The sequence below is a fragment of the Larus michahellis genome, chromosome 12 (genome assembly GCF_964199755.1).
Source record: "Larus michahellis chromosome 12, bLarMic1.1, whole genome shotgun sequence".
NCBI classification, from domain to species: domain Eukaryota; kingdom Metazoa; phylum Chordata; class Aves; order Charadriiformes; family Laridae; genus Larus; species Larus michahellis.
In genome coordinates, this window is record NC_133907.1 from 4954421 (window position 1) to 4980792 (window position 26372).

Consider the following 26372-nt stretch of genomic DNA (forward strand, 5'->3'; position numbering starts at 1 on the left):
CGGACGTTGCTTTGTAGGAGGGTGCAAACCCTGTCAGTGCGATCCCAGGGACTTGAGCATGTGTGAATCATGTGAAAGCCCCGAGTCCCAGTGGGGGAGGCTAGTAATAGAAGGGAATTGAAACCAGGATGGCCTGAGGTTACCAGTCGCAGCAAAAAGAAAAAAATCACAGAACAGCTCACTAAAGGAGGAGTCTGCTCCTCTGAATGACGAGGGGGGGATAGGGCTGGTTTTATCCTCAAGGACTTAGTTTATGACTCATCCATGTTTTTATTATTATTATGTTTTTTTTTATTGTGCAGCTGGGACTCCTCGTGGTGAGAATAACTGACCCCTGGGGTGTGTTTCTGATCTCCACACCCTTTCTTTGCAGTCTCTTCCCAGCTCTGAAATCACCAGGGTGCCTCTCGCTGTTTGTTATTTGTCGTGCGATCAGCAGGGCTGTCCTTGAGGGGAGAGGGATTCTTCCTTGAGAACGGTCACCGCTCTTGTTCCTGCGAGACCCCTCAGTTCCCCGAGGAGTTTAGGATTCACGGAAAACTATCCATGTTTGCGAGGAGTGGCTGGCGGGGGCTGCTCCATGGGCACTTGTGGCTGCACTGGTCTGGTGCCCTGCCTTTCTCCTGTCTCCACGCTCCCTGGTGCGTGGGTGGTGGTGGCCTCGTGGTGCCTGTCCATCCTGGTTCATACCTGGAGGCTCTCGCGATCCCCAAGAGCTGCTTTATTCACATCAGGTGACTCCTGTGACTCAGCCGAGCGAGGTTACATCAGCCCATGGCCACGTAACACAGTGTAGATGGGCAGAGCGCCGGGTGGCAGCCAGACAGGGTCTTCCCCGTTGGGTTCCCGTGAGTGACTTCTCCCTTGTCCCCTATGGTGCAGGGCGGGAGTTCCGGGTCATCATCATCAGCACAGTCCACACCAGCGAGAGCCTGCGCGTTTCAGCCTCCCACCACCTCGAGTTCTTCAATGAAGCCAGAGTGCTCAACACCATCATGACCCGGGCTCAGTCACTGGTTATTGCGGTGGGGGATGCGGTGGCCTTGTGCTCCCACGGCCAGTGCAGCAAGGTATGGAAGCGCTTCATCCAGCAGTGCATCGAGAAGGGGAGCATCTTCCCGGAGGACCTGACGATGGCCCAGATCAAACAGGCTGCGTGCGACAAGGAGAGCTGGAGCAGGAGGAGCCCAGAGAGGGACGAGGAGGACAGCGATACAGATTCCTGGAGCTCCGAGGCTGAGAGCATGAATCCTGATGATCCCATCCTTCAGGAGCTCTTAGATGAGAGCAAGAACGTGCTGGTGACGGTGTCCGATGAAGGGCTGTTGAACGTGAAGACCGAGGCTTCAAACCTGTGTAAAGACAGGCAGGAATACGTCAGCTTCTCTTCTCAGATGATGCAGGAGTATCTGCGCATGCACCCCAAAATGTACAAGAGATGTGAGCTGATCAAAGAAGGGTTCGACAGAGCTTCTGCCTTCACCCTCAACGACTCCCCTGCAATGACCATTCAGATCAAAGGCAGAGTTCACTGTGGGACGGCCTTCACTGGGGACGAGGTGCTCGTGGAAATCCTGCAGAACAGCACGGCTGACAGCAGCAGCCACCGCCCTCAGGGGAAGGTGGTGGGCATCTTAAAGCGTGCGGAGAGAGAACGGACCTTCATCTGCATGATGGATGAATTTGATCCCCGGGTGATGATACCCATCGATCGCACTGTCACCAAAATATTTGTCCCAGGGCTGAAAGAGAAACCCAATGTCATTCCCATCCGCAGGCTTGTCAATGGGAAGTACAGAGTGGTCAGCTGCGAGAAGATCAGCCAGGAGACGAGAAGATGCCAGTTGTTCTGCGTCCAGGTTATCTCCTGGCGGGAAGGGTTTTACTACCCTTTGGGGATAATAACGGAGATTCTGCATGCAGCATTGACTTTGGAAGAGGGCTTAAAGATCCTCGACTTGGAATATGGTTTGGAGAAGAAATACCCAGCTGCTGTCACCAAGGAATCAGCCAAATACACTTCCAGCAGCAAACTAAACCTCACCAAGGAAAATCTGAAGGACTGTCGGAGTTACCTGACCTTCACTGTTGACCCTCAAGGTGCCCGGGATTTGGACGACGCTATCAGCGTTAGGGATCTTGGGCATCAATATGAGATTGGGATCCACATTGCAGACGTGGCTGGCATCATTCCCAAAGGCAGCGCTTTGGACCTGGAAGCAAAGAAGCGGGGTGTCACCTACTATGCTCCTAACCAGGAGCCTCTGTGCATGTTCCCACCCCACATTAGCCAAGATGTCTGCAGCCTTCTGCCACAGAAAGATCGCCGTGTGATCTCCTTGTTTGTCACTGTAGAAAAGAAGACTGATGAGATGTTAAAGGGAGTCTTCACCGTCTCTGTGATCCGCTCGGACCAGCAGCTGTCCTATGAAGAGGCAGAGCTTTGCATTAAGGACCACTACAGGGGAGCGGCAGGGGCCCTTCGTTTCAATACCGTGGAGGATTGCATAGCTGTGGCTTATCACTTCTCCAGGATCCATCGGAAGTTTCGGCTGCAGGAGGACTGTTTCTATGACCGGATGGACGAGGAAAGCTCCCCGGGTAACAGGGGGTCCCATCAGATGATAGAGGAGTTGATGATCATGTTCAACAGTTTTGTGGCGGAGTTCCTCACCAACCAGGAGGGGACCAGAAACGTCACTCCTCTCCGATGCCAGTGCGAGCCAAGCCTTCAACAGTTATCACTCATGAAAAACAAGTACAGACACATCCTTCCCTTGTCCATCCATCTCTCGCACCACCTGGGAGAGGTGCCTCCTGGCCAAGACTCCCCTAACAATGTGGTGTTCAGTCTCCTGGCCCCGATCTGGGAGCACCTGCAGTCAGCTGCTAATGTCCGCAACTTCCACAAGATGATAGACCTTATTGTCACTGATGACATCCATCCAAAGCTGGCCCCTGTGGCCCTGGAGTTCAGGAGACTGCTCAGCCGCTCCTATTTCAGTCGCTCCAACTCCACTGTCCAGTCGAAAGCGGGCCATTATTCCCTGCACGTTGACTCGTACACCTGGGCTTCCTCTCCCATCCGCCGGTACATGGATGTCGTGGTCCAGCGGCACCTTCATTCCGTGCTCCGCAAGAAGCCCATTGTCTATTCTTTAGATGACATTGAGTTTCTCTGTCATGACTTCAACAGGAAGAATTCCCAGGCGGTGACATATGAGAAGAGAGCCCGCTGCCTGCAGATGGCCACCCAGCTCAAGGGCCAGGTCCTGCAGAAGATCGCCTTCGTAGTGGATATCGAAGGGATGCAAAAATATTTTAAAGTCCTGTTTCCACTGAACAAAGAGAGTCTTCCAGATCCCCAGATAATTAACTACAGGTCTCTTCAGCTGATAGAGCAGCCCATGTTCATCCAGGAGAAGAGCAGCATCAGGCTGCTGTGGAAGAGGAGGGTGTACTTTGTGGAGATGACAAAGGAGCACAGCCTGCAGGAAGGACCTCTCCGCGACCTCAGTGTCACCTTCTTTGGCACCCAGACTTGGCAAGAGGTGCTGGCAGCCATCAGGAGGGAGGATTTTGAGACCGCGGCCTCCATCCTTCAGAAGAGCAAGGACCTGTACCAGCGGCACGTGGGCTGGGTAAGGAAGAGCCAGTGCTCGCACTACACGGAGCTCTTCCTGGAGCTGAGTGCCGGCGACGCGCTGCGGTTCCAGCTCACCACGGATGTCTGCCGGGGCTTCCTGGTGCCCTTCGTGCAGCTGTGGTGCGTGACGCCGGGTTTCGACGTCTGCCTGCAGCACATGGAAAAGCCTATTGATTGCTTCTCTGCCTATGCCACCCTGCCATCCAAAGACAAGTACAAGCATCCAGCGGAGTATAGCAAGGTTTGGATGCCGATGAGCGCCATGGAGTCTGCTTCATGTGCGGTAGCTGAAAATGACTCGATTGTCCTCCATGGTGTCAAAATAACCTGGGCGAAGCAAAGGACAAGCAAAGGACAGCTGCAAGGGAGTTTCCTCCTAGACAAAAAATTTTTGGAGGAGTGCTCCATTGAAGTGGACTTCAACTACTGTTACTTGTGCATTCGCCTAGGTGGGCTGAAGCTTGGGAGCCTTCAAAGCGATGAGGATTGCCTTAGCCACAGCCTCCAGAACCTGACTCTTCTTAACAAGGGCAGGTCAGAAAGCAAACTTACGGTTGATCCAGATACCTATACCTGGGTGGCTCACGGGGTCACTGAAGAGTTCAGCGACGATGAGAAGTCAGACAGGACTAGTCAGCAGACCATGAACTTTTACATCCGCTCTATGTCTATGGAGAACATCCCCGTGGAAATCTCACAGGCCTCTGCCAGGTTCACAGTGGAGCTCATACCAAAGATGCTGCCAGACGTGTAAGTGTGCTTAGTGGTTGTGCTCTGGTTGACCTGTCCATGCAGAGCAATGGCTTCTCACGGGACTCCTTTGCTGCACCCAAATGGATTTTTCTCACTGGTGTGGCTGATCCCCCCCAAAAAACCTGTCTTTGCCCAGCTTCACTTGGCCATGCTGTTGGGCTGTTGATGTTTGGTAGGGGTGGCAGCATTTCTCAGATCTGTTCTCCAGATGGCCTCTTGCTCTTCTGGTTGACCTTGAGAACGGGGAGACAGGGAAAGGTGCCGTGCTGAAATTTCCCTGGGCAGCTGTTTCTTATGTTATGGGATTGCTGCAATATGTGTCATGAAAGGCAGCATGAAGCACTGGATCAGGGTTTGCTTAGCGGAAGTGCTCCCTGATTTCCCAATCGTTCCCCTTTGTTGGTGCTGTGAAGCAAGATCTGCTCTTATTAAAGCAGAGCTGATGTCTGGTTTGCCCTTCTTTGTACACAGCATGGACTGCTACGCACCCACAACTGCGGTAGCTTTTTCAGGGCAGAATATGCTTCCTTTTGTATCGTGAGTTTTAGGAAAAAAAACCTGGAAGCTAATCCAATAAAATGGGGTGGGCCGTAATAAAATGGAGTTGGGACAGAAGCTGTGCTTCTTGCTCTCAATGTCTTTGCAGGCCCAGCTCTTCAGACCGTTGAGAAATAGTCCCAGATGCAAAAGAGCACAATAAGAGTTGTTTTGGTTTAAGTTCTTTGTGGATTTAATGCAACACCAAAGCGGGGAGAAAGAATAAACAAGACAGTTGTACAAAGCTGTGTTACAATTTTTGCTATTTTAAGCTACATTCCATTCATTCTTATTTTTCCCTCTGTCAGACGGAAAGAAAAGGCAATTTGGAAGCTCGCGTATGCCTCTGAGCTTGCTAGAAGCATTGCCCTGGGCCACGAACCTCCTAAAAAAGGTAGGTGCAGATATTCACCATTCTTACCTTGTGGCTACTTGCTTCTGGCCGGGCAGGTGCCCTGGCAGCTTCAGTGGGTCCTTGCCGTAGGGGTTATGCTCCCGGACCAGGAGGTTCCCCTGCCAAGGGGAGGAGAGGAGCTGCCAGCCTGGCAGAGTGAAGGTAACGTGGGATGCCGGTCTGGAGGGTGGCACGGGTGATGTTTTAATCCCTAGGACCCACAGAAGAAGGCTCACGGGCAGAACATCTTGGCACAGGACAAGGATTCCTTTTAGGTGGCCTTGTAAATGGGCCATGATTGCTTGGTACCTGCTGCATCCTCCTGTTGAATCCCTTGTGTGCTGTCTTCAGTAACCTTTAAACTTGTTTTTTTTTTGGTTTTTTTTTATCGCTCTTTGCCGTAACAGTGACGACGTCCAAAATCCTGCATCAAAAATCCTTTGATCTCCCTGGCAGCCCCAGGAAGCTTAACCACAGTCAGAACCAGGCGATTCTAATGGCTCTGAGAAAACCCTTCACGCTCATCCAAGGCCCACCAGGTAAGGCCGGGGGGGATGGCACAAGTACAGGCCTACTTTGTTATGAAAAGCAGGTTAGAGTTAATCTGTTGCTTTCCAGAGGACCCTTCCCGAGACAGAAGATGGTAGCGTGGGTTGGCATCACCCACAGCTCTTCAAGGCAGTCACCTCAGTTTTTGATTTTTTATGTCATGGCTGATCCTCCAGATGCTGATCTAGAGCATGGGTGTCACGGTTAAAGTGTTCTCAGCAACCTCCTTGTTTTTCTAGGCACAGGGAAAACCGTCGTTGGAACTCACATTGTCTACTGGTTCCATAAGCTGAATGAGGAGAGCGTCGAGAAGGAGCAAACACCATCCGCTGAAGAAGAAAAGCCCAAGGGGAGAAAGTGCATCTTGTACTGTGGCCCGTCCAACAAGTCTGTTGATGTTGTTGCTGGTAACTATCGGTTTTAAGCCCCCGAGTTGGCTCGTACTGGTGGGAGGGAGAACATGTGGCCGTGAGCAGGAGGGGCAGAAAGCGGGGCTGGTCCTTGCAGAAGATCCCTCGCTGCAGGGCGAGGACCGGTGAAGGTGGGGTTGGTGAACGAGGGGGTGGGGAGAAGAGGCAAGTGCCCAGCAAACGCTGGGCACCTCACAGGACAGGAGCTTTCTCAGCATCGCCGGTGCCTGGTGCTGCCTGAGCAGACCTCTTCTCCTTCCCCAGAGATGCTGCTGAAGATGAAGAACCTGAAACCACTGAGGGTTTATGGGGAGGCCATTGAAACGATGGAATTCCCGTACCCGGGGAGCAACCGGCACCTCTACCGCAAAGCCTTGCGGGATGCAAAACCAAAGCGGGAGCTCAGGTAGGACTGCATGGCCCCGCAGGCTGCGAGAGGGCTGGGGAGCGATGTTTTCTGCACCGGTAAAGCCGAACAAGCCAGAACAAATGTGGTTTCCACTCTCTACTGTGGAGCAGCACTATTAACCTGCTTTGTACTTAATTTTTTCAAGTGAAGGTGTATAGTCTAATGTAGCACCTAGTCAGGAAACACCCTAGATGTTTTCATCTCTGTTTTGAACAGCTCTAAGTGTCTCTGACTTCATTCCTGCTTGCAACTACTAAAGAAAGGTGGTTGTATTTTGTGTCCTCGAGGGTGAGCTCTATAAAGATGGAACAGTCTGGCTGTGACTTCTTTAGCTAATGGGGTTTCTCCACATAGACAGATGTGGTATACTTCACTGTACAAGAGATCACTTGGGTCTGTGTGGGGAAAAATATTTATATATTGACTCTTTATTCAGCGAAATAATCCTGCATCATCGCATCCGGCGGCCGCCCAACCCTTTATGGCAGGAGATCTGTAACTTTGACGCTCGGATGAAGGAAGGAGAGCTTATAACAGAAGAAGAAACAAAGAAGTGAGTAGAAAGAGACCCTGGTGAGAGATGGCTGACTCTGGCCTTGTGCCACCTCTGAAGCGCTGCCTGAAGGAGCGCAGTGCAGCAATCTCCTTCCCCTGCGAGAAGAGGTTGGGGCTACACTTGCTGGGTCTCAGCTGACACAGACTCGTAGGCTGCGTGAAAGTCAGCGCCTTTGTCCTGGCTCATGCAAGGCAAGGGACTCGGTGACAGCATCGAGGTGGATTAATCAAGCTGTGTGTTTGGAATGATGATAAAAAGTGATTAGCTCAGGGTTAGTGGTACAGTGCAGAGCATCCGCATCGCTTCTGCTCTGGTGCTGTTGTCCCTCTGGACCAAAAAGTCATACTGTGCATGTGTGACACTTGCATCCTCCACCCTGAGCCCCTGCCCTGTTGAGTTCAGGACAAAGTGCATTTCCTACAGTGTCCATCCAAAGCCCTTTTCTGGAAACACCAGCTCATCCTGGGTAGGGAGACGGAGCCATAGTCATTTGGGAAAGTGTAGCCTCTGCCTGGTTCCTGCATGAGGAACCTGGAGATGTTTCCCCTATGCGTGACCTGGTGTCTTCTGCATCAACCACCAGGTACAAAAATCACTTGTCAGCTGCTCGTGCCTATGAACTGGCAGGCCACGATGTCATCCTGTGCACGTGCTCTGCCGCATCCGCCTCTTCCCTGGAGCAGCTCAATGTCAAGCAGGTAATCATCGATGAGTGTGCCATGTCCACGGAGCCTGAGACCCTCATCCCCTTGGTCAGCCACCGCCATGCTGAGAAGGTAAGTCCCTTCCAAAGATGTGTCTCTAGGATGGCTGCTCAGGGCTCTCAGACCTTTGCATGTCTTCCACCCTTACCATGCTACTCTTCCAAGTTTTACCAGGTTTGAGGGTTGTTCTTGGTGGCATCTATGATGGTGCGTCAGTGTCTCAGCCTTCAGGGAGTTGTTTTCTTTGTGGTATAACTTCACTAACTATAATGAAAATCTTGAGGCACAGAGAGGTAGATGCGGTACGTAAGTATTCTCACTAGATGTATGAGCTGTGCATTATCTGTTCGTATCGCACAAAGCAGAGTCGTAAGACCTGCTGTAGGCCTGAAAGCTGTGGTGGAGAACTATTGCATCTGCTCACCTCTCTGCTGCGTGCATCAGTTCAGCACCTTGTCTCCAAACAGTTACACCCATAGTGTCTCCTCTAAACTTCCTCTTGCCTTTCTGCAAGAGAAACCAAGTGGTGGTGTGGCTGGATTTTTGGTGCTTCTTTACAGGGTGGGTGTCACTGCCACCAAAAATTGTGCTGGCCCAGGTAAAAAGTATTGACGTGACAAGAAGCATGGAGCAGATCTCAGCAGACTTACTGCATGATGAGTTCTATCGGAAGAGAACTAGGCTCTGCATTATCTGGGTCGAGATCTTTATGTAAGGCCCAACATGGTTCCTTGATTGAGGTTGCTTTAACCATAACAGAAATAAGGAGCACCAAATGTCTGTGTGCAAATAGCTTTTCAAAGAGCTGAATGCCTTCACCAGTGCCACCCACCCTCATAGCTGAAGTGTCCACTCTTCGTTTCAGGTTGTTTTGCTTGGGGATCACAAACAGCTGCGGCCTGTGGTCAACAATGACTTCTGCAAGAGTCTTGGCATGGAGACGTCTCTCTTTGAGCGCTACCGGCATCAGGCGTGGATGCTGGATACGCAGTACCGCATGGTGAGGCCCTCGAGTGGATTGTCTTTTCTCTATCACAGAAAATGCTGCTATCGGGGCTTGCCTCAAGCCACTGGGAAACAGATATTCTCCATTAGTGCTTTCCTGTCCTAGAGTGATTAACAATGCCCTCGCCCGGTGCTGGCTTGTAGCACAGTGGCATTGCAGGTGAAGCCTGCCCAAAAAGATGCTGCAGGTTGAGAAGTTCCTTGTTTTTTGTTCACCTCAGTTTCTCCCCTTTTCTCTCCCAGCACAAAGGCATTTGCGAGTTCCCATCCCAGGAGTTTTATGAAATGCGGCTGAAAACGTGTCCCCAGCTTCTTCGTAAACCCAGTGTCTTCCACCACAAAGACAATGGCTGCTGCCCCATCATCTTTGGGCACATGGAAGGGAAGGAGCAGAGCCTCATGATTTCTACTGAGGAAGGAAACGAGAACTCCAAAGCTAACCTAGAAGAAGCGGAGCAGGCGGTGAGGAGGGTCCTGGGGAACTGCTGGAGATGTACAAGGGAGGGTGTTGTGTTGGGTGACTCTGGGGATCATGGTGGGATGATGGGTAGTGATACAGGACAAGGATCAGTGGGGTACAGTATCTGCCTGGCGTCTTCTCGGGTCTGGAGCGCTCCACGATGTTCCTGGCCAGAGGCAGCTGTAGGGAAGTGTGACCCAGGGCAGGGCAGGGCAAGCAGCGCAGCCGGGCACCATGGCTGCCCTGGGGACAGGCTGCTGGAGGACTGGTTCCCTCCAGCCACCGCGCTCCCAAGTGAGCAGGATCCTGCTCTCCCCAGGTGAGGATAGCGAAGCAGCTGACACTAGATGGCACCATCCGGCCAGAGAACATCGCCATCCTGAGCCCCTACAACGCCCAGGTGTCCGAGATCAGCAAGGGCCTCCTGAAGGAGGGCATCCGTGGAGTGACCGTCTGCACCATCATGAAGAGTCAAGGTGAGCTGGCAGGAGAGGCGGGGGTTGGTTCTGTGCTCTCCTGCCTTCCCCAGAACGGAAGCAACCTATCACAGAGACGGTCTTTGAGCAAGTCCTACACCAGGGTCATTTCAGCCATGGAGGAAGCATCCCTGGGCCAGGTTTCTGGGTGATTTGTCATTGTAATAAATCCTTTGGGAAACTCTGGAGTGCCCAGGCAGGGTGAGACTGATGAAGGTAGGGAAGTGGAGGATGTCAGAAGGGGGTGTTAAAGAACTGCCGTAGCACATACTCTTTGGAGAGCAACGACCAGGGGTCCCATGGCCTCCAAAGCTAGAGAAACCCAAACGGTGGCTGCAGTTTTGTGGGTCTCGCTGTAGAGAAATGAGTGTCTTGTGGGGTGGAGGGGAGGCCAGATGCTTCCTTCTAAAAAAAAATCTTTCAATTCTGCTTTCTAGGAAGTGAGTGGAGATACGTGATCCTGTCGACCGTACGCTCCTGCCCCCGATCAGAGATTGATAAGAAGCCCACAAAGAGCTGGCAGAAGAAGTTCCTGGGGTTTGTTACTGACCCAAACCAGGTCAATGTGGGCATCACGCGAGCTCAGGAAGGACTCTGCATTGTAGGTAGGTCTCCTGGGAGCGTGCACAGGCCTGCAGGGGAACAGGATGCTTGGATAAAGGGGTGGAGATCCAAACTAGTATAACCGATGGCCTTGCTTTATTCTTCTGCCCTTAGGCTGTCTGTGGTTTTGTAACTGGGCTATCTGGGAAGTCTGCACAAAGCAGAGATCCTGCGTGGCTCCGGTACAGCATGTATAATTAGTTTTTCTCACCCTCTGGTTTGGACCACGTTGTTTCCATCACTTGCATGCTAGAGCTCTCTCCTAACAGCATTTGGCTGCTTGTTTTCCTCCTAATCACGCAGATGGGCTGTGGTGTGTAGGGGAGCTGCTCGCAGATATGACAGCACTGTAAAGGGAGCTGGGATTCCGCAGAGGAAATGTCCGAAGGAAATGTCCCTGCAAGTTATCCAGCACCCTTAGGCTAGAAATGTCAGACAGAACTTTCCGTGACTGGTCTGTGATGGTATCATCCAAGCCTTTCTCGGCCACTAACCCGCTGTCCCCATCCCCGTGCCAACAGGGAACCGGTACCTCCTGGAGTGCAACCCTCTGTGGAGGAGGCTGCTTCAGCATTACCGACAGCGCAACTGCTCTACTGCAGCCCAGGGGATTTTTGTCAGGAAGACTTCATCCATCCGCCGATGAGGATGGGTTGCAGCTCGATGAGCTCGTCCCTCTCTACCTGAACTGCGTTACGTGTGCCTTGGGAAGGACGCAATCTTTCCATTATTTAATGACCCATGGAGCCAGCATCTTCCCCTGCGCAGCGACAGCTCAGCTTCAGTGTGTCCTTTGGCGTCGTGGGGTGGTTTCTTTTTTTAATCAGTGCAACCTTGGACAGGAACTTTCAGCTCTAGCAAACCAAAAATCATTGGAAATGGATGGATGGGTGTGTGACTTTATTGATGACACTATTTTTGTAACTGTAAGATGCTCAGCGGAGCCCCCATCCTATCTGCCGGCGCAGCTGCATTTTGGGGACCAAATACTCAGTCCATTCGTCGAGGGTGGAATGACCGCATGCAAGCTGCGATTTGCCATAGAGGACCAAAGCTTCTGGGTACTACCACTCATTTTAAAACCAAGGCCAGGGAATTTTTAAGGCTTCTCTTTTTCTCAAAGCAGAAAAACAATTTGTTTTGGGTTTTTTTGTTGTCATCATTTTGGTTTTTTTTTTTTAAATGAAGGAAGAAAGCAAAGAGAACCACGTACCACTCTTTGTCTAGCCAAAACGCTGTTCTCCAAGTGTGTAAATATCACAGAGCCGAGGCCAAGTTGATTTTGTAAATAGATTTACTTATTCTTTCTACAAAGGAGGTTGTCCTCACCAGTATAAAGTTAATGAAAAGCGAGGACCGCTCCTACCAGGGACCGTTGGAAATTGTAAGCATATTTTAAACTGTTCTGAGTCTTATCTGAAATCTCCTCCTGTAAAAGCCCTCCTTTCCTACTCCAGATTTTTTTAAAGCTGCTTCTAATTTATTAACTTTTTAACTCTGTGAATTTGTTTCACAGCCTTACGGCCTGAGTTTTTAAGAGCGGGGATGGAAATTTGATAAACGTACCACAGCATATTTGTGTATAATGTGTTTTTTTTCTATTATTATTATTATTATTTTAAGTAGCCAAACTGCTGTGAACTGGAAGCTGTGATTCACTAGAGAAGGCTGCTTTTGCCCGGTTACGTATGGCTGATACAGATGGGTAGCGGGGAAGTGGTGCTCTCTGCTGAATCACGCAGCTGCTTTTGTGAAGGTTGATAGTTTCGAGGGAGGGTGTCTTTTATCTCATTTCAATTCTGAATGTATGAAGTGCCTGCCTCAGCTCTCCCCAGGACCACGCGCCTGGCCGTGGTGAAATGTTCACGTGGGATGGAGCCAAGATGCAAACACGGTGGTTTTGCAACAGGTATATACTGTGCTGGGACATGAGTCCTCCTTGGCCTAAGGGAGGGGTCCCCGTGACTTCACAGCGCCATGGCAAGGGTGAATTTTGTCCTGTTTGCAACTGAAAATGCAGCATGGCTCTTTCCGGTGTGGAGGAATGTGCAATAAGAAAGCGTTGTGTCTGGAAAAGTCCTTATTTAACGCTGTGTTTCTTCTCATGACTGTGTTAAACTTGACTCGAGAACCTATGGGGAAATTTGGTTCTTCTCTTCCTTATTTTAAAGTACCTTCCTGCACTTCTGCATTTGGTGGGCTTGATCTGTACGTTAGAGAACCCCCAGGCTTGCTCTCGTCTTACTGAAGCGTAATATCGGGCATACGGCTGGCGATTCCATAAGGGACAAAAGCCTGTAGGAAGTACCTCCTGCTGGTTCTAAAGATGCTTGATAAAAGCTGGTAGGATGTAAAGTTCATTGTTCCTCTTTGAAGTCATCCCACCTGGGATCTTAAAAGACTCTGCGTCAGCCTGATTTTGCATATTGCCATTGCAAATTGCAAATATTATTACAATTCCAAAATAAGCTTGTATGGGAATCATTTTGTGGACTACTGAAATACAATCGTGTATCTCCAAGATGATGTGGAGAATTGCAAAGGCGCTAGAATTGTTGGGATAAATACTTTAGCGTGGTGCCAGCGTCGTTCTTGGTCCCTTTAGAACCAGGGGGTCTCATTTTCATGACCTAACGTAAGTGTAGAGTTTCTCCCCTCCTTTTTTTGATGGTTATTTCATTACACGTAACACAAATGAGGAGACTCAACCCAAGCGTAGTGGCTTAGTCCAGTGCTCTTGTATGGGGTTTGGTCATTTGTGTGTTTGTGTAGACCAAGAAAGATGCTTCAAAAAGTGTCGTCTTCTGCCCTTAGTGGGGGGGAAAAAAAATGTTTACTGCTACTCCTTGGAGGCTAAAGCCTAGGCTGAAATGCTATGCTTGGTCACCTCTGTGTTGCAAGACAATATACATATATTTTTTTTAACTCTGAAGATGCATTTTGTACCTGGTGCTTAGAATTGGGCTGTGAGCAGGTACCCGTAGAGTTGGTCCCGCAGCTGCAATAGTCAGGGATAGCAGAAAGTGCAATTAATGAAACTTTTTATAGACTGTTAGCACCAGCTGAATATCGTGTTCTTGTCCTTGTGCTCGTGTATAGAGAGAATCATAGAAATGAATAGAGAGAAAAAGTTCAAAGTAGTCTGGTTTCATTTGCACACAGAGCTTTGAATTTACTTTTGAAAGAATTTTATGTTCAAGCACATATTCTTAAAATAATTATAAAAAACAAAAACAACCAAAACCACCAAACCTTTGGTAATTCCAGTAGGAAACCACTGGCAGCATGGTGTGGGTCTCTTCTCCCAAGTAACAGGCGATAGGACAAGAGGAAATGGCCTCAACGTGTGCCAGGGGAGGTTTAGCCTGGATATTAGGAAAAAATTCTTCACTGAAAGGGTTACCAAGCATTGGAACGGGCTGCCCGGGGAAGCGGTTGGGTCACCGTCCCTGGAGGTACTTAAAAGATGTGTAGGTGTAGCGCTGAGGGACATGGTTTAGTGGTAACTTGGCAGTGTTGGGTTAACGGTTGGACGTGATGATCTTAAAGGTCTCTTCACAACGATTCTGTGATTCTGTGGTGCACAGGCCATCTGTCCGATCACAGGCTCTACCTTTGCCGCCGGCTCGCAGACAAAAGAACATTGTTGCGGGACACAAATGTGGGCTCATCCAACAGGGTAACTTAATTTCCTCGGCACTAGGCAGAGCTGGAGCCCAAGCTGAACGCCAGGAACCTGCGCATGCAGCAGGTCCATGCGGTTGCAGTCATCACCATGTGTCCTGCTCCGACTGGCAGTGAAATTAGAGACATCCAGAACTAGGAAAGCTCTCCTGGGCTCCAGCTGGCAAAGGAGAAGCCCACTGGACTGTTTTTGAGGATTTGGACAGATCTGTGTAGGACGATCAATTTACTGCAATAAATTGTTGGGTTTTGTTTTTTTAAATAGAAATGAAATGTTAAGTGTCATGAAGTGTAAATCAAGGCTAACTTGAAATGTGGCGGGTTTTTATCTTTTGTATGTCTGTGACTTGCAGCGAACCTCAAATGACGTTTTGGATACAAATATTTCTACCTGCTTCTACCATTTCTAAGAATGAACCTCAACATTCCTTTTTTTGATATTTAAGCCATAATTGTAAAAATGATTTGAATTTATTTAAATAATAAATTTTATTACTAAAAGGCCTGTTGGTGTGATGGTTTGACCAGACTCTGTGTGGGGACAGCTATGTTTGGGCTGAACCGAATGGTAAAAAAGAAAACGGGCGATAACTGCAGTACGTGGCAGAAAAAGATTGTTTTCTACAGATTGGTCGTGTGGATGTATTACCCTTCGCTGTTTGTTGGGGGGGTTTGGAGGGGTTGGTTGAGGTTTTTTTGTTGGTGGTTTTGGGGGTATTTTTTTAATCAGTGATCTTTTCGTGCACTGTAGGGGGGTGAGCATTGAATCATGCTTATGTTGGACCTATTAAGCACAGGGCGTAGAGGGTGAGAGGAACCAGAGACAGAGATAAGTTAGGGTGAGTGATTTGAAGAGCTCAGGTGCTTTGAAAGAAGGACGTGGGGGGGAAAAAAAACAAACTTGGGGTAAAAAAACCTAACCCAACATCGTTGCAAGAAGCTGGCACTGAGCATTTTTTGGTGGATGGAAAGCACCGGATGATGGAGAGGCTTCTATCCCCTGTGCTTTGCATCCAAGGTGTCCTGCAAGACTGCCTGCCGCGACCTGCTCCCGCCCGTGAGTTCTGGCAGTGGGAAGTGGGTGTTGAGTCCTGAATGCTGCCTAAAGGTGTTATTTTGTGTGAAGAATTTGGAATGGGTTACTGTGAACCTGGAAAGATTTGGGGAAGGCGCTTGCAAAATTGTTGTTGAAAACAAAACCAGTTCCGTTTCAGGCGAAATGTTTGAAAACCTTTAATTTTTCTCATTCTGCTTTTTCAAATGGATAAAATAAGGAAAACGTTTTTGTGTGTTACCTCATCATTCTGGTGCCTTAGGGGCTGCTTCCACGTCTTCAACAACGTTATTCTTGTGTCTTCAGCGTAATGCTATCGTGCCACCTTACAAAGACAAGCGTTAGAGTGTGCAGTCTTCGAATGGTGAATTCGTACGAGCTGCCAGGCTGCAGGTTCTGGACTATGCATGTGTTGGAGGTGACTTGCTGAAGCCTACCGTATCCCACTTCCGTCTGACTCCCGTTTGTCAGCAACTTAACGTGCAGTTCACATTCTTCGACATGTGACTCTTGGTTTTCGGTAAACCACTTGAGCTCGGCCCAGTCCTTGTGTGCAACTGATTCTTTTCGATCAAAAATCAGTGGCCTTTTCGTATAGAGAGAAAGCCTAATGTTGGAGAGCCCGGTGCCTCTAAGACCTGCATGTGAGACCAAACGGTGCTTGATATAGAGCTTTCCTGGCTCTTGCAAGGAACGGAGATTTTTCATCGACATGGAGAGCTGAGACACTCTCTGCACAATCAGGTCCCACCTGGAGAGGAAAGTTATCATGTCCCAGGTCTCTACGTAACAGCTCAGCTCCTCCCAACCCCGTTTCAGCTGTTCTAGCAGCTCAGTTAAAAGAAACAGCTGGATTTCAGTCTGTTTTTTTCCCACTTTCTTCACCCTCTCCAGTCGGATGGGGTCTATTACTTGCAAGATGTCAATGCAATGCAGCACGTCGTTCTGGTCTCTCACGTTCACGTGTTTGGGCTCAATCTCCAAGTAAAAGTAACACTTCTTCAGAAGCTCGACGTTGTTCCAGTGGTGCTGGAGGTTGTGGAGGCTCAGGTCGGAGCGCAGGAACTGCAGAAGAAGGGTTCTCCTTTCCAGGTACTGCTCCCAGCTGGCATTGTTGTCTTCTCCGCCGTGCGCAGCACTCTCCGAACTGGTTTCAAATCCATTCAAAGCCTCAGCCATGATTCCAAAGCTCAGTTGCTGTGTGAGAAAGCAGCAATAATAACATCAACAAGCAAAGGAAAAGCAGCCGTTGAGGGAAAGTAATCATAGAATCATAGAGTCTGTTGGGTTGAAAGGGACCTTTAAAGGTCATCTAGTCCAACCCCGCTGTCATGGCTAATCATGGCTGAGACTCTTCTCTCCTCTCTTACTGATAAAGCTTAGCTTATAAATTTATAGATGGGAAAGAACTGTTAGGCTAGGTGTAGTTCCAGAGGAATTTTCCTTTCTGGTTAAATGGTTTCTAATGTTTTGTAGAGGCTTACTTTTATATATTCCAACCAACTGGTCTCCTGCTACTCCCCCTTGAGAGGTTCTACCTCTGCTTAATAGATTCACTGTCAGGAATTATTCTCTGATATACTCTGCCAAAATGTCTCCCTATCTTATTATCTTCTGTTTCATTCTAATTAGATGCCTTTTGTACTCCTGTAAGCAATTTCTTTCCATTCTTCTACATCTCTGGAGATGTCTATTTTTCTCTTTTTGTAATCTGCCAGGCTGTTGAGGTTTGAGACCCATCTTCTAAGCCAATTCCTACAGCTACATAATCACCTTGGTGATTCAAATTAACCCTCTGCCCCCCGAGCGAGCTGCTGTGCAGCAGGCAGAACCACGCAGAACGCCGAGTGCCGCCTCACAACAGCTTTCAAGAGGAACATTAGTGGTTTTCCTTGCACCTCTGCCTTCAACAGCAACATTGTCGGCGAGGTATTGTTTTCCTTCAACAGCAGCATTTTCAGTGATGTGTTGTTTTCCCTGTCTTTGGTTTTAGTTTACGTCATCAGCTTGGCCCGTGATATCGCCTCGCTTTCTTGTAGAAGGACTCTGTTGGTCCGTAAACAATGTACTGAAATGCAAGCAAAGCGCCTGCGGAGAGGTAAGGGTTTGCTGGTAAGAAGGTGTTTGGGTAGTGGTCCTTGGCACCGCCGTATCCGCTCTCTGTCTTAGTCTTGGCCGTTCCATTTACTGACAAAGCCGGGACCTGCTTGGTGGTTCCTGCTGAGCCACGATGGACGGTGTTTCCCTGTTTTGCTTTCGCTGCAGTACCCGTGGCTCTCACACCGTACATATCGCAAGCAGAAATCACCTAAATAAATGCCTGTGTCCCCGCCGTCGGCGATACTGTAACGAGAACCCAGCCTGACGTTGCGAACCTGGCCTTCGCAAGCTGAACACGCTTGATTGCAAAAAATAGGGAATCCCGAAAGTAAGACTTTGTGTGACCCCAGCCAGCCTGCGGTGATACGATCTAGCAACAGGTAACTTTCCTCATTCTGTGTAATTTTCTGGTTATAATTATTTAAGATTTCTAGTAGCTAACCGGGATATTTTAATTCTTACATGTCTTGTGGAAGCTAGATGGTGATACGTAGTTGACAAAGCAATTTTTCTCAGCCTCATTTTCCCTAAATAGACATAACAGAGCTAATAACGGTTCCTTGTAGGAGTTTCAAGTGTTTGTAAACCTTTCAGATGTCTGGTCCCTAGCTGCACTACAATTTATACTAATTCGCTCATCCACAGCCACTTTTTTTCCAAGAGAGCTGTCAACTGAAAAAACAAGCTGTATTTCCTTTTCACTGTTTTGCTTTCCACTAAAAAAAAAAAACAAAAACAAAACCCAAAACCAAACCCCAAACCAAAGCAGTGCCGGTTCCTGGCATCCCCGTAGGGAGCGCAACAGGGACAGCGCATGCACCAGGTTACGTTACCCCGCTTTCAGAGCGATTTGGCTCTCTGCAGCAGTCTGTTTGCCCACAGAGACAGAGCTGTGATTGTGCTTGTTTTGCCTTTCTGTTTTTATATCTCTTTTGTTTTTTTTTTCTTGCCAGAAATGGCTTTTTTTTCCCCAGTAGCGCTGCTATGTTTGCAGCCTGGGAGGCTGGAGTTGTAGAATCACAGACTGGTTAGAGTTGAAAGGGACCTTAAAGATCACCTAGTTCCAACCCCCTGCCCTGGGCAGGGACACCTCCCACCAGCCCAGGTTGCTCCAAGCCCCGTCCAACCTGGCCTTGAACCCCTCCAGGGATGGGGCAGCCACAGCTTCTCTGGGCAACCTGGGCCAGGGGCTCACCACCCTCACAGAAAAGAATTTCTTCCTCAGATCTCATCTAAATCTCCTCTCTTCCAGTTTAAAACCATTACCCCTCGTCCTATGGCTCCCCTCCCTGATCCAGAGTCCCTCCCCATCTCTCCTGGAGCCCCTTTAGGGACTGGAAGGGGCTCTAAGGTCTCCCTGGGGCCTTCTCTTCTCCAGGCTGAACCCCCCCAACTCCCTCAGCCTGTCCTCACGGCAGAGGGGCTCCAGCCCTTGGAGCATCTCTGTGGCCTCCTCTGGCCCCACTCCAACCAGTCCATGTCCAGTTGCCCGAGCCGGGGGCTGCATGGCCCTGGGATCCCCCAGGCCAAGGGTTCCCTGCCTGCCATCGCCACCCCCCAGGCCCGGGGAGCCGGAGGCAAACCACCCGGGGACAAGGCTCCAGCATCCCTGGGCGGACGCGGGTGCCGTTCCCTCTCCCTGCTGTCAGTTCCCACCACCCAGCCATGCCCCGGCTGGTGTCACCGAGCCCCCAGCACCCGCTGACGTCCCCCCTAAGGCTCCACTTTTCACCATGATGCTTCTTTGCCCTTGGCGGCAGCGGTTTGTGGGGACATACCCCTAGTTGTCTACGGGACTGGAGGCCCCAAAATCGTCTCTACCTTCCCCTCCGTAAATCTCAGTCACAATCCACTTCGTCCCTGGGGAGAGGTGGCACCTGGGGTCCCTGCGGGTCTGGTGACACCGGTCTGGCCCCAGGGGGAGACAGCCACATGCGTGGCCGTGTTGTCCTCTGCCTGATTAGTTAGTGGCATCTGTTTCTACCCCGCCGGCGGTGGCTGGGGTCGCCAGGACACAATGCCTGGCTGCTGGAGTCACAATGTGACGCATCCCCCGGCGCCGGGCACGGGGCGAGGGGTCGGAGTGACCCTCGGGCTGGGTGTCCTGCTCTCCGAGGTGTGAGCAGGCTCCGTCCCCCAGCCCAGGGCTGTGCCCGGGCACTCTCCCACCCCACCGGGGGCAGGCAGGAGAAGGGCTGAGGGCTCTGTGCTTCCCCCTGAACCGGCACATTTGGTTTCACTCCCATCTCGCGCCCTTGCTGTTGCGATGGGGCTGTGGGAATGCTATGCGGATGAAAGGACCATGTGCAGGGTTTGTGACCATTGGGTCACCCAAAATACGATTTCCAAAGCTTTGCTCTCCTGTGCGAGACGTTCACACTGTTCCCCCAGCATGTTTCGCCTCTGCTCCGTGGAAAGGCAGCGGCCTCAGTGTTTTCTGAGTCCCAGCTCTAAAGCCGAGGAGTCTGAGACTGAGCCGCTTCGCTCTGGGCTGCTTTAAAGCTCCGTTCTCCCTGCAGAGCCCAGACCTCAGCAGCAAACTATGAGGACACGACCTCGAGCCAAGGGTCCCTGCAGGCAGAGAGGAAGCAGCTAAGGCAGGACAGCCAGAAAATGGTAAATGCTGGCTGAGAGCAAGGTGTAGCAGAAAAGCTGGCTCCATCCCAGGAATCCTTAAGGTCGTGCCGGTGGCACCCTGCGAGGTGGCCACGGCCAAGGGCCTTGCTGGCACTCGGAATCACGGAATCACGGAATCTTCAGAGTTGGAAGGGACCTCTAGAGATCATCTAGTCCAACTCCCCTGCTAGAGCAGGATTGCCTAAAGCACTCGGGTGCCCTGTTTCTCCCACCGCAGGCACCTCGCCTGGGTTTTGAGTCGGGAGGTTTAGGTCAACACTACCCAGGGGCTGGTGAGTCCTCTCAGTCCAGGCTGCTCCGAACTGCGCTGTTTGTCGCATTTCTGGGAGGAGGATTGCGAGTGACGCTGCCCTGAGCTCCTGAGCATCAGGACATCAGCCTCAGCACCCCGCTGCTGCTCTGCCTGGGACCCTGGGCTGGATGCCCACACGTAGGCTGCAGCTTTGCTCTTTGCTGTTTTGCCCACGTTAATATTTGCCCAGGAAAGCACGGGTGGTTCTGGGGGACTAACGGGATCTGCTGGGCTTTACGGCGTGCTGTGGGGTGGGGGGGTATTTTCGCTTTTTGAGGGTGACTCTTTACATCTGAGACTGGACACGCTCCGGTGCTCTGCTCTCCCCAGGGAGACAGGCTGTTTCACAAAGCGTCGGGAGTTTCATTAATTTAAACACATAATCCTTATTAAAGAGATGTGTTGAAATAGGATATAAACGGCTCCATTAAGTGCAGCAAACTTCTCTTTTTGGGTAGGAAGGGACTCTCCTGCTCTGCGCTGCTGCGGGACCCGGCTGGCCAGTCAGCTGCGTTACGGTGGAGAAGAGACGGGCTCGTCTGGTTCACAGTGAGCTCAGTGCCGCGACCGGTGTGTGTGTTCATCACCAAACCGGACAGGCCTCCTGCGTCTGAAGGTGCCTTCGTACCCCCTGTGATTAAATCTTTGGGTCAGGGCTTAGCCTTAATGCTGCCGTGTATGCTTAGCGGGTGCATCTCTGATAAGCTTTTTTAATTGAATGATAGGCAAGATCCGCAATGCCAGCCCTGAGCTTCTGCTTGAACATCAAGGGAGGAGGCGATCTGTCATTTTAAGAAATCAATGCATCTCCTCGAGGCAGCCGGAGCTTACCATTTCATTTCACAGCTGCCAAGAGATTAACTATACGATTGTCAGGTGTGATTCTCTAACAGACAAGATAACAAATATGAGTGAAAGAAGGTTGATAGCCTTGCTTGACGGGGAGGGCTAGCAGAGATCAGCATTTGGTAATAACACCAAGTTTCTGCAGGAAATGAATGTTCCTGGTGGTGTCATGGGTCCCAACCCTGTCATTTGGGTTGTGTGTGCTGGGAATTGCCCGTGTTCTTTTCCCTCGGCCTTGGTGGTCTGAGGGCCTAAGGACGTAAGAAGAATCCTGTGGAGGTCCAGCTGACCTCGCCTCCTCTTCCAGCCACGGCCTGTGCCAGGCGCCCCGGGAGGAGTTTAAAGCAAGGCTTGCACTTTGTGTCCGTTTCCCTTGGTGCCCTCCCACCCCACGATCTCTGAAGATGCGATGGTGTCTTTGTAATTAACAGCTCTCAGTGGAGAGCACGCCTGCCATCGAGCTGGCGAGGTCTCGGCTATTCAGGGTGTTCCTGTCCCCCAGAACTGACCTGGAAAAGGCGGAGGGAGAAGACGAAAGTACTGCGGGGCTGAGCTGAGCGCCGCGGCTGAGCTTCTCAGGCAGCAAAGGCGAAGTCCTGGGCTTAGCAAGCTTTGCTCCTCGTTTTGTCAGGGTTGGGATGTCACCTGAAGCACTCTCTATGAGCCCAGCATGGCGCGCCTTTGAAACAGGATTTATTGCCGGAGTTGTGCAGAGGCTTTTGCACTGAGCTCGCTTCTCCTTGGCATAAATGCTAACCTTCATCCCAAATTCAGCATGGAAAAACGGAATCCCTTTGGCTGCCCTAGCCAGCACAGCAGGCCAAGCCGCCGTCTCGCTTTTAGGAATACGAGCATAAACCTGCTTATAGTCTGCAGCTGAAATTTTACTGTTTTCAGCAGCTTTGCATCAGGGATCAATTCAACCATAGGATTTTATAGCACTCTATGAATCCCTTTGAATTAATACAAATACAAATGTGTTTGAAGCACTCAAACACCATGTACCACTTCCCCCCCCGCCATCAGCTGAGCTCTCTCTGTAGCAGAGCTGACAGCCGTTGTCTGTCACGTTTGTCATTCTGCCCCGTCCTCCTGCCCACAGCACCAAAATAAAGACCTTGTTAGTCCTGTCTTTGAGATCAAGATATAAGCAGACAATTGATTTTCCTCCCTCTTCTCATTAGTGAGCTCTGACACTTAATAAAACATATTTCCACTCTCGGGGTAGGCAGAACACCCAGATAGTGCCTGTCAGAGAGAGCCGGGAGCGGGGATTCATCTTTATGGAAAATCAATATCTGGAACAGAGAAATTGGCAGAACCCAAATTAAAAGTCGCCGGCAATTTCTGTCTTCATATTTCATGTCTTCTGCATTTCTGAAACAGGAATTTGCTGCAAAGGAAACCCACCACGGGGGCCAGGGAGGAGGACGGACTTTGTGCCTGGTTCTTCCTCTGCTGCTTCCAGGCGGGACCTCCTGGGTGAAGGTGGGCGTCAGGTTTGGAGCAGCTCTTTGGGCAGTGCCCGGTTCAAGGTCCCGGGGACAGAGGGCTGTCCGCCCTGTGCCTCTTTCAGCCAGAGGTTGTGTCCCCACGGCTGTTGCTGGCAGTGCTGGCATAGAAGTCTCCCAATGCAATGTCACCACCCCCTCCAGGGTTCCTGACTGTGTCCCTGCATCCCTGGACGGTACCCATATCTCGTCATGTTCGCCTGGCCCCACGGGATCAGGACTTTCAGAGCAGGGCAGCCTGTCACCTGGCTGCACCGAGCGGCTTCAAACCCCATTATCGTCACAAGGGTGTGACTGATTTACTCACTGCTTCCTCCCAGTTTCGCTGGTGCCTCATATACCTGAAATAAATGATACGTTCCAGATATATCCCAAATCTAAATCATCGCCACGCAGCAGTGAACCCACTTTGCTCGTCGGGCTGTGATTCAGAAGGCTCACTTTGGGAAGGAAGAGGGATGGAAGTTTTCTAAGGAACCTGGGGGAGAAACTGCTCTTCTGGGATGCAAAAGCCCCAGCTGGATCAGGCCAGGAAGGAGTTAATTGTGTCCCGGAGGCAGCAATTATCTCCAGCTCATTACACCTACTAATGGCACCCAGGGAGGGAGCCCCACAGCCTGGACCCGGGTGGAGCTTGGGGTAGCTGCTTGCCTGCAGCAAGCCAAGAAATTTGGGGGTTTGGAGACTGGTTTGGAGCAAAAATCTTCCCTGGTCTGTGCCCAGCCCTGAGACCTGCTGCGTGCGGGGCTGAGGGCTCGGGATTTCCTCGGGAAAGGGAGCCGTCATCTGTTAGCTCTCCTTCCCTCCCCTGCTGAGAGTTTGATGGTTGGACAGGGCTTGGCACCCAAGGGGAGCCCTAGGACGGACAGTCCCTCCGTTCTCCAGCGGTGACATTAATCTGAGTACCCAGGTGACATAGATTAATGTACCCAGGCGTGCGTGCGGGATGCGAGAGGTGAGAGCTCCTCTGGGCTGCGGGCTAAGGCAGGAGCTCCTTTACCGATGATCTGGCTCAGGAAGATGGAGCAGGGTCACGGAAGCTCGTTTATCTTGCTGGAAGCTCATCAAAAGCCCATTCGGATATCCTCGTGCTGTGCTGCGCTTTACAAGACAGACGTCCTTGAGCAGAAGTTCAAGGCAGGCTGCCGTGTCCCAGATCCCACGAGACAGCCCTTGCTGGCAGGCTCCTCCGAGCAGCAGGCGTCTGTGCCCCCTTTTTCCAGGAAAACTTCCCAAGGGGGTCACGTTTGCTTGGATGTGGGACAGAGAGCGAAGACGGAAAGTGGGAAACTCGCTCAGCCTGCAGCCTTGTCCCCCGGTTGTCACCTGCGGGGCTGCGGCTGGCGGGGAGCGCAGGGGGGCTAACGTCAGGACACGGCAATCCGACAGAGCCGGGTGTCCCCCCTTCCCAGGGCATGGGACACAAAAGCAGCGCTGAGGCTGGAACATTCGTCCCGCTGGGAACGTGGTGACCAGCACCTTTAGTACCAGCGGGCAGAGCTTGACCCTGCGTCCCGTGATTTATCGCCTGGCCGGCCGGCTCCCATTCCCTGCCGTCTCTCAGGGCCAGCGCGTCAATCTGCAGTGCCAATGTGCCGGATAAATTAGCCCAAAGCCTTCGTTCCCACAGCAGCCTCCAAGCGAGGGAGGGCTGCAAACCCCCAGGGCGTGAGCAAGGCTGGGGCATTTATTTCTTGCCGGTGAAGGCTCAGGGGACGTTTGTCTGTGTTCCCAAACACAGGGCCAGTGCTGGGGCATTGAGGAGGAATTGAGGCCCAGGGTAAGAGAACAACCTTGGCTTTGCGGAAGAGGGGAGGTAAACCCTGGGCGTCCACTTTAGTGCCCCTCACTCATGTCTAGAAGTCTTTTCAGAGGGGGAACGGGCGCCTTTCGCAAGACCACAGATGCTGGCCCTTCTCGGGTTAAAACAGGAGCGATTCCAGAGACAGATCCGAGCAGAGCTGGAGGTCGGAGCGGTGCGTGGCTGGCTCAGGCGTTGCTGCTGCTCGCAGGGATGCTCGCCCTGGGGGGCTTCATCCAGCCCTGACACTGGGGCAGGGGGCTGCTGGTGTCCGTGGGGCTGATCCATGGGGGGCTGCTCTGGGAACAGCGACAGCCCCGGGCTCCGGCGGCAGGACAGCAGAGGTGAAGTCACGCCCGTGTCAGCTCATCCATCTCTGCCGCTCGCAGGCTGGTCCCGGGGGAAGCGCGGGCTTTGGCAGCTGTAAGTGGGTTGGAGGCGGATGCAATTCTGGAGAACAAGATTCCCTTGCAAAAAACCTATATAAAAAAAATAAATATTAAAGTTCTTGGCTGAGAAGCTTGTTTAAAGATCTTATCTCTGGCAGAGGAAATAAGGTCTTAATTCCCTCCTTTGCTGCTTGCCTTCCAGCGCGCCTTCGCAAGGGCTGGGTCCCCGGAGGTGCGCAGGCCGTTAATTCTGGCAGGAAACGAGCTGGAGATGAGAAGTGGCTTTTCAGAAGACTGACCTGAAGCGGCCGTGGGCGAAGCTGCCGCCTCCGCCACGCGCGGTCCCGGCGGTGGGGAGAGGCAGGCGGAGGGTGTGCGGGGTGGGCACCCTGCGCGGCTCCACAAACATGCGTTCAAGGCAGATACCAGGCAAAAAAATATATTTGGCTTTCTGACTTGGCCATCTTTCTCTTCCGAAGGCTTGGTTGGAATCGGGAGGTGGTTTGGGCAACCCCTTGTTCCATCCCCCGGGTCCCCCGGGCAGGGCTGGCATCACTGGGTCTTGCCTGGGGTTTCTGCAGGAGGAAGGATGGGGTGACCATGGCTGTCCCACGAACACTGCGGGCTGCACTGCTCCCGTCCGAGCTGGCACTGGAGAGCTGCTGGGATAAAAGGTGTTTAATAAGTGACAGCTTGATGCCATCCATGGCCTTTTCTGCTGTGTGGCAGAGCACCGGGGCTGGGCTGTCCCTCTGCCAAGGACCCCCTTGACTGTCCTGCAACCGAAGAGGGGGACAGAGGATGAGGAGGGTCCACCCTCCTGCCCTGCAGCACGGCGGCCGGTGGGGAGAGCAGAGCCCCTGCTTGCCGGCTTTCGTACCCTCGTGTTTCATCGTCACCTCCACCCGCACCAAGAGCCTCGTCTGAGTCATCTCCCGGCTAAATGGAGTGTGTGGGCTTAGCGCAGCTTTAGCTGTTCATCCTCTGCTTTGCTGGAGCCTGACACGGGGTAAAATAGAGCTATTCATCAACGTGGAGATGAGGCAGATGAATGTCCTGTACCAATAAAAGGGGCCTTGCTCTCCTCCTACCAGCTCGAGCAGGTAGTGTCTCTTTGTGGCCCAGCGAGGACTGCTTAAGTGGCTGCTGCTTGAGGAGCTCAAGAGATCTTAAAAGAAATATAGACTTACGTTTTGCACCGAGTGACTTAGTGCTCTAGCTATAAAATGCAATGCCAGAGCCTCTGTGGAGAGGAAGCTCTTGAAAATGTTCCTACCGTGTGTCGAAGCAGGGAGAGGGAGAGGGGGAGTGAAGCTGGTGGCAGCATCTCACCATGGGCTCTCTGACATTAAATCCCTCCGGGGTGAGGTTGGTGCTTGCCCGGCTGGCACCCAGGGCCACATCTGGCCTGGTGGCCATGGCGGCTGTCATGGGTTTCCTTGCCTGTCCCACCCTTGCCCTCCTGCCTGGCGGTGGCCTTTGCCACGTGCAGCTCTTCCCCAGCACGTGGCCTCTCCTGGTCCCCAAGGAGCCGCGGGGCAGGGGATGGCTGGTGC

General features: G+C 51.6%; 2 protein-coding genes across 7 annotated transcripts in view; one reads left to right on the forward strand and one right to left on the reverse strand.

The window, feature by feature from the left end:
• HELZ2 (helicase with zinc finger 2) overlaps positions 1-14681 on the forward strand; it is a 31585-nt gene extending 16904 nt beyond the window's left edge. For all 6 annotated transcript variants that reach the window (XM_074604991.1, XM_074604988.1, XM_074604987.1 and 3 more), the window contains exons 9-20: positions 883-4396; positions 5245-5330; positions 5738-5869; positions 6119-6286; positions 6554-6695; positions 7135-7251; positions 7838-8030; positions 8824-8958; positions 9207-9425; positions 9743-9899; positions 10337-10504; positions 11024-14681. In XM_074604991.1, coding sequence (XP_074461092.1) covers positions 883-4396; positions 5245-5330; positions 5738-5869; positions 6119-6286; positions 6554-6695; positions 7135-7251; positions 7838-8030; positions 8824-8958; positions 9207-9425; positions 9743-9899; positions 10337-10504; positions 11024-11148 — 5156 coding nt within the window. In that variant the 3' untranslated portion in view covers positions 11149-14681. The remainder of the gene's footprint in view (positions 1-882; positions 4397-5244; positions 5331-5737; positions 5870-6118; positions 6287-6553; positions 6696-7134; positions 7252-7837; positions 8031-8823; positions 8959-9206; positions 9426-9742; positions 9900-10336; positions 10505-11023) is intronic.
• Positions 14682-15467: 786 nt separating this feature from the next.
• Positions 15468-26235, reverse strand: FNDC11 (fibronectin type III domain containing 11). The gene is made up of 6 exons (XM_074605501.1): positions 26149-26235; positions 25383-25592; positions 24115-24205; positions 21761-22015; positions 20240-20496; positions 15468-16437 (listed from the first exon to the last, which is right to left on the reverse strand). The coding sequence occupies exons 1-6, from the start codon at positions 26233-26235 to the stop codon at positions 15529-15531; spliced, it is 1809 nt and encodes a 602-aa protein (XP_074461602.1). The 3' UTR covers positions 15468-15528.
• Positions 26236-26372: the final 137 nt, after the last annotated feature.

Excerpts from the sequence above, each read along its gene's own strand:
- FNDC11 (XM_074605501.1), bottom strand. The coding sequence starts at position 26,235 with ATGGCCACCAGGCCAGATGTGGCCCTGGGTGCCAGCCGGGCAAGCACC. Across the intron at positions 24,206-25,382 it reads TCCTCCTGCAGAAACCCCAG|ATTGACGCGCTGGCCCTGAG; the intron begins GCAAGACCCAGT and ends TTGGCACTGCAG. Across the intron at positions 22,016-24,114 it reads GGGTCAAGCTCTGCCCGCTG|CTGCTGAAAACAGTAAAATT; the intron begins GTACTAAAGGTG and ends CCTGATGCAAAG.